The sequence below is a fragment of the Chlorella variabilis genome (genome assembly GCF_000147415.1).
Source record: "Chlorella variabilis unplaced genomic scaffold CHLNCscaffold_23, whole genome shotgun sequence".
Lineage (NCBI taxonomy): Eukaryota > Viridiplantae > Chlorophyta > Trebouxiophyceae > Chlorellales > Chlorellaceae > Chlorella > Chlorella variabilis.
The window spans coordinates 140543-146973 of NW_005435065.1; the positions used below are offsets into that span (position 1 = coordinate 140543).

Sequence of the window (6431 nt, forward strand, 5' to 3'; positions counted from 1 at the left end):
AGTTCCGGGAACAAAGAAGGAAAAGAAAGGAAGAAAAAGGAAAGACACCGGTGTGCGCTCCTGCCCGCCCCCTGCCCCTGCAGGCACCCAAGACGCGATCCAGGGCGCGCTGCTGTGCCTCTGGTCTCTCACCTGCGCCCCCGTGGACCTGTTTGAGCCGCAGAGCGGGGCCGCCTACTTCCCAGCCGCCGTGCTGAGCAGCCTGCAGGGGTGGAGGGAGCCCGCCAGCCACCCGCTGGTCAAGGCGGTGCGTGCGGGCTGGCAGGGCGCATGTAGCGGCTGGTGCACTCCAGCCGCAGCTAGCTGTTAGCAGACCAGACAGCTCTAGCAGGCACCTCTATTAGACAGCTCTAGCGGGCAGTTTTGCCAGTGCCGCCGGTGCACGTGTGACGGGAGTGTGGCGCCGCGACCCCGGCGCCACGCGGGCGACCGAAACAACGCCTCGTGCTTGCCCGTCCCTGCCCCTGCCTGCCTGCCTGCCTGCCTGCCTGCCTGCCACGCAGGTTAGGTTTGAGTGCGCGGACGCGCTGCTGAGCTCGCATGTCGCGCTGGGCGCGGCCTGCGGCAGCCTGCAGCTGCGGCAGGAGGCGAGCGCGGCCGACGCGGCGGCGGCGGCGGCGGCGCAGGCCCGCGCGCTCCAGCTGCTGCACCGCGCCTGCGTGGCGGTGCCGCAGCTGGGGCCGCTGGCCATAGCCTGCCAGGGCGCGGAGGTGGGTGTGGCCCGCCCTGGCGGAGCCGTGGGCGCGGCATGTGTGCCGCACTATTGCAGCGGATCGCTAGTCCCTTTAAACGTGTTTCCTGGCTTGGCACGCTTTCTTCTGCTGCGTCGCTGCTCCGGCGTCACCATGCGGCGGAGGTTGAGGGCAGAGGGGCAAGCAGTGCTGGCCTGGGGGCCGCTGGAGGCTCCCACTAACTGGCAACAGTGGCGGCGGCCTGCCTGCGCACCCGCAGGGTGCTCTGAAGGCTGCAGAGGGCGGCGGCGGTGGCGCGGCCCTCCTCTGCTTCTCCACCCTCCTCTCCTCAGCCACGCTGCTGCCGGCGGTGGGCGCCAGCCCGGCCCTGCTGGCGCGGCTGGGCCCCGGCGGCGCCGACCAGCTGCTGCAGCGCCTGCTGGCGCTGATGCACGCGGTGGGCGGCGACGCGCGGCTGGCGTCCGCCGCGGCGGCGGCAGTGGCCTCGCTGATTGGCCTGGCAGCAGCCCAGGCGGTGCCCTCCGCGGGCCCGCTGTCGCCGACCCGGCAAGGCGCCACGGCGGCGGCGGCCGGCCCGGCGGCGGCGGCGGCGGCACCATCGTCGGCGGCGCCGTCGGCGCATCCGCCGCAGCGGCTGCGCGAGCTTGCGTCCCTGGTGCCGGCGGGCGCGCTGCAGCAGCTGCGCCGGCTGCTGCTCTGGCAGCAGCCCGCGGAGGCGGGGGCGGCGCCGCTGCCGGCGCTGGCGGAGTTTGAAGGTTTCCCTGCCGTCAGCGGCATGCTGGATGGCGCCGCTTCCCTCGCCGCCGTCCTCTGCGCCGGCCAGCCCTCCCGCGCGCTGCAGAGCGGCGTGGCGGCGGGCGTGGCGCGCATGCTTGCGGGGGTGGGCGCCCCACGGCCGGGCGGCGGCGGCGGCGGCGGCGGCGGCGGCAGCTGGGGCGAGCTGTCTCCCGCGGGGCTGGTGGCCGCACTGCAGGCGCTGCAGCGGCTGATGCAGCAGGACGCCGGCGGCGCGTGCCTGGCGGCGGCGCAGCCGGGGCTGGTACCCGCGCTGCTGGCGGCGGCGCAGCCTGCGGCGCTGGAGGCGGCGGCGCGGTTTGTTGACGCCACCTCAGCTTGCAACCCTAGCAACAGCCTGGGCGGCACCGCGGGCGTGGCCAGCTGCCTGAACGACGGCCCCACCGCCGCCGCCGCGCTGCTGGCGGCGGTCGTCGGCACGCTGCACGCCCCCTTCTGCCTGCCGCCGCAGTCGGCGGCGCACGAGGCTGCCCTGGCCGCGTTGCAGCAGCAGCTGGCGGCCGCGCCGGCGCTGCCCGCGGTGCTGGTGGCGGCGATCAATGCCTCGCCGGCGGGCGGCGAGGAGCTGGGGGCAGCGGTGGGGCTGCTGGCGCGGCTCGTCATGGCTAGCGACCGTCTGATGGCGCCGTTTGTGCTGGCGGGCGGCATGGCGCCCGGCGTGGTGGACAAGTGAGTAGGGTATGCATGCAGAGGCTGTGCGCAGCGCGCCGCCGCCGGCGCCGCAGTCCGCTGCGGGCTGCGGGCTGCTCTGCGGCGGTTTTGGGGGCTGCGGCAGGGCCCTGGGTGCCCCCTGCCTGCTGCTGCGGTGCTCTGACCTGCTCCCGCCGGCACGGGCCAGCACCACACAAGCAGCGGGGCCCTGGGTGCATCTGCGCTGGCTGGGCGGCGGCGCCTGGCTGCCCGCCTGCGGTAGGCAGCCTGCCGCTCTCCCCGCCCTTCCCTCTCCAGTCTCCTCGGGCCCCCGCCCCCGAAAACAACTGTTATGAAAACGATTGGATGTTTTGGCAGCCTCACCAGCCCCGCCCTTACGCGCTCCCGCGCTCGGCGCCCGCCTCCCCTGCAGGCTGCTGCGTCCGGCCAACCCCAGCGCCCTGCTCATCAACAGCTTGCTCATCATCTCGCAGCTCGCCCGGTCCACCCACGCACACTACGACGCACTGGCAGGTGGGGCGGGCGCACATCATTTGTTTCTGGTTGATTGGGGGCCGGGTGCCCCGCGCCTCCTGCCTGCCTGCCTGCAGCAGCAGCAGCAGCGTGGCGGCGGCCGGCCGGCGGTGGCCTGGCCTGGCCTGAAACCGAAGCAGCAGGGCCGGGCTGGGCTGTGCAGGGCAGCCTCTGCAGCCGCTGGCGGCGTGCTTCGCCTGCCCCTGCCTTCTGGCGTGGGCCTGTTGCGTGTTTCCACTTCCCCCCACCCCCGCCCCCGCCCCACCCACGCCTTGCCTCTGCCCCCCCGCGCCCCCTGCCACCCTCCCCCGCCCTACCCGCTGCTGCAGCCAGCCAGCTGATCCCCCGCATGCCGGCTCTGCTGCGCCACCCGGATGCCAGCGTGCGGGCCCGCAGCTGCAACCTGCTGGGCAACCTGTGCCGCCACAGGTGCGGGCATGCGTGCGCCCGCCGCGGGCTTTGCCTTGGGAACGGGCGGTTCCACACGCCACCGCATGCCCCACGCTGCACTGCGCCGCACAAGCCGGGGCGGGCGGTGCCTCGTGGCACGGCGCAGCGTCCATAGCGTGCATGGGATGCGCAGCGTGCGCAGCATGCCGTGCCGTGCGTGCCGTGTTGTGCCTCCCCCGCTCCCCGCCGTCTGTCCTGCTGCCGCTAGTGTCGGCAGCCACTCACGCCGCGCCGCCTGCTGCCTCCCTACCTCCTGCCGCCCCCTGCAGCCACCGCTTTTACGCGGACCTAGAGCAGCACGGCGTGGTGGCGGCGCTGATCCAGCTGTGCCGGGACCCGGATCGAGCGGCTCGCAAGTTTGCGTGCTTTGCCATCGGCAACGCGGGTGCGTGGCGACTGCCGGGCGACTTCCGGGCGGCTGCCTGCTGGGCTGGCTGCGGGCGGCGCCCTCCTGCCCGCCCTGCCCACTCGCTTGCACGACCCCACCCACCCCGCCGTTTCAACCGCCAGCTGCCGCAGCTGGTCCCGCTGCCGCCGTCACCGCCGCTATGCCTGCGGCTTTCTTTGCTGCTCTTTCTCCCTGCCCCCACCAACCCACCCCACCACTCCACCACCCCCCACACGCAGCCGTACTCTTGCCTTTCCTCCCCTCTCTTTCAGGCTTCCACAACGCCAGCCTGTACGGCGCGCTGCGCCCTGCGGTACCGCCCCTGGTGGCGCTGCTGCGGGACGAGGAGGACCGCACGCGTGCCAACGCGGCGGGCGCGCTGGGCAACCTTGTTCGCAACAGTGCGGCGCTGTGCCCCGACGTCATGCAGGCGGGGGCGCTGCAGGTGGGTGGTGTGGCGTGTGTGTGTGTGTGTGTGTGTGTGTGTGTGTGTGTGTGTGTGTGTGTGTGTGTGTGTGTGTGCGCGTGCGTGCGTGCGTGCGGAGGGAGGGAATGCGTGTGTGTGTGCGCGCGTGTGTGCGGAGGGAGGGAGTGCGTGTGTGTGTGCGCGCGTGTGTGCGGAGGGAGGGAGTGCGTGTGTGTGTGCGCGTGTGTGTGCGGAGGGAGGGAGTGCGTGTGTGTGTGCGCGTGTGTGTGCGGAGGGAGTGCGTGTGTGTGCCAGGCGCGGAGCTGCACCCATCAACCATCCACTCTGGCGCACCTGCGGCTGGCCTAGCGCTGCGGCGATCTCCCCACCTCCTGAAGTTCTCAAGGAGCCTTCCCTCCTTTCCTCCCCGCCCTCCTTTCCTCCCCGCAGGCCATGCTGGAGCTGATCCAGCGGCAGGAGCCCGCGGCGGCGCCGCCGGGCGCACCCGCCGGCGCCTCTGCGGCGGCCGCCGCCGCCGGCTCCTCCAGCAGCAGCATGCAGATCGCGCTCTTCTCCCTGGGCAACCTGTGCGCCCACGGCGAGTGCGCCGACGCTCTGGCGCGGCTGGGGCTGGAGGCCGCGCTGGCGGCGGTGCTGCGGGGCCGAGGCGGCGACGCTACCGTGCAGCGCTACGTGCAGCGCATCCAAGCCAAGGTGCAGGCGCGGCGGCAGGCGACGGCAGCGGCGTGAGCATCTGCAGCTGCAGCGCACGCCCTCTGCTTGCCGGCGCTCATTCATTTCATGATGTGCGCAAGGGAGTGCTTGGCAACAGGGAGTTTGTGTTCGCACTTGTGCCCAGTCGGGAGCGGCAGTTTTTCAGTGCATAGAAGGGGTTGGTTTCCACTGGGCGGAGATCTGCACGCGTGCAGCCACACCACAGAGCAGGACCCCAGGCGCATGAGGGAGCCAGCGGGTGCACACCCATGCCGCCCATCCCGGTCCGGAGCGGCGCCGCAGGCTGCTTGGCTGCTCAGGTCTGCAGCGCCCTCAGCACCTCCTCCTCCTCGAAAGCATACGTCTCCCGGCAGAACTCACACATCACCTGCGCACACACATGACCACACACACTCTTGCACACAAACAAGGGCGGCGGCAGAGGCGCGCGGCGCAAAGGTGGGAGGCAGCAGACGCTCAGGGGTCAGCAGCGGCGGCGGCGGCACCGGCCGCCTGGCTGCACCTTCAGCAGCCTCCGGCGGCGGCAACCACCCACCCACCTCGATCTTGCCCTGCTCCGCCACGATCGCCCGCACCTCGCTCTCGCCCAGCAGCGCCACTGCGCTGCGCATGCGGTCCTGCAGGTCTGAGGGCTCGCAGGGGCCGTACCTGCGTGGTATCATGGCAGGGGCGGGGGCGGGGGCAGGAGTGGGGAGGGGACAGGGAGGGTGGCTGGGCAAGGCGGGGGCTTGGGAGTGGGAGGCGGAGAAGCAGGGTGGCTGGGGAAGGAGGGAACTTGGGGCTGGAGAGGGAAGCCAAAAAATCTGATTGCGTGCGCTGGCTGCGCTGGGAGGGGCGCAGGCCGGTGCCCCGTGAGCAGCACGGCCGGCAGCACGCGGCGGCAGGGCCCCGGGCCGGAGCGCGGACGCGGAAGCTGGCCGGAAGCCGCGCGGCGCGCACCGTGGCTGCAGCTGGAAGCCCGTGTCGTTGCCGCCCAGCCCGCGCAGCAGCCGCTCTGTGATGTCGCCCGCGCCCATCCCCGCATTCAGCATGTCTGTCACGCTCCCCGCCGCCGCAATGTTCTCTTCCAGCTGCGGCAGGGAGGGCGGCCAGCGGGGCGGGGGCGGGGGCAGGGGCAGCGTTGGACAGGAGGAGCGGGTGCGCGTGGGGCTGGCGAGGGGGCGGGCAGGGGCAGCAGCAGCTGTGGAACGCGGCAAGGGCGGATGGGCAGACTGACATAGAAAGCAAAAGCAAAAACGGTGCGGCAGTACATCAGTACAGCAGTACCAGCCACACCTGCGCGATGGTCTCGTCCTCCGCAAAGGGCAGCACCTGGATGAGGAAGCCGCCGGCCGCACGGATGCTGCGCCACAGGTGGCGCATGGATGGGGTGGGGAGGTGAGCAGGCACCACCGCGCCGGCCAGGCGGCCAGGAGTGCCGCTGCACAAGGCGGGTGGCCGCCGCCGCAGCCGGTCGGCCGCCGGGGCATGGGGCGGCATGCGCGCAAGCCGGCCGGCGGCCACGTGGCATGCACGCACGCTCCACCTCTCTCATAACACCACACCACCACCACCACCACACCCAACGCTGGCCCCACTGGCCCCACCAGGTGTTGGTGGTGGCACACGAGACACCGCCCCATGCCCACGCCCCACATTTCCACACCTCCCCCACCTGAGGTCTTTGGCGATGGAAACGCCCAGCCCCAGCGCCGACTGCACCTGCTCGCTGTCCACCAGGTAGCGAGCCAGGTCCTCGGCAATCTCGCCTGCGGGGGGGGGGGGGGGGGGGGGGGGGGGGGGGGGGGGGGGGGGGGGGGGT

At 72.6% G+C, this 6431-nt stretch overlaps 1 protein-coding gene across 1 annotated transcript in view; it reads right to left on the bottom strand.

Moving 5' to 3' along the window:
- Positions 1-4925: 4925 nt before the first annotated feature.
- CHLNCDRAFT_58899 (hypothetical protein) overlaps positions 4926-6431 on the bottom strand; it is a gene marked incomplete at both ends in the record, with an annotated part of 5363 nt that continues 3857 nt past the window's right edge. The window contains 5 exons of the mRNA XM_005844333.1: positions 4926-4997; positions 5170-5278; positions 5570-5700; positions 5906-5972; positions 6285-6378. Of these exons, the coding sequence (XP_005844395.1) occupies positions 4926-4997; positions 5170-5278; positions 5570-5700; positions 5906-5972; positions 6285-6378 (473 nt within the window). The remainder of the gene's footprint in view (positions 4998-5169; positions 5279-5569; positions 5701-5905; positions 5973-6284; positions 6379-6431) is intronic.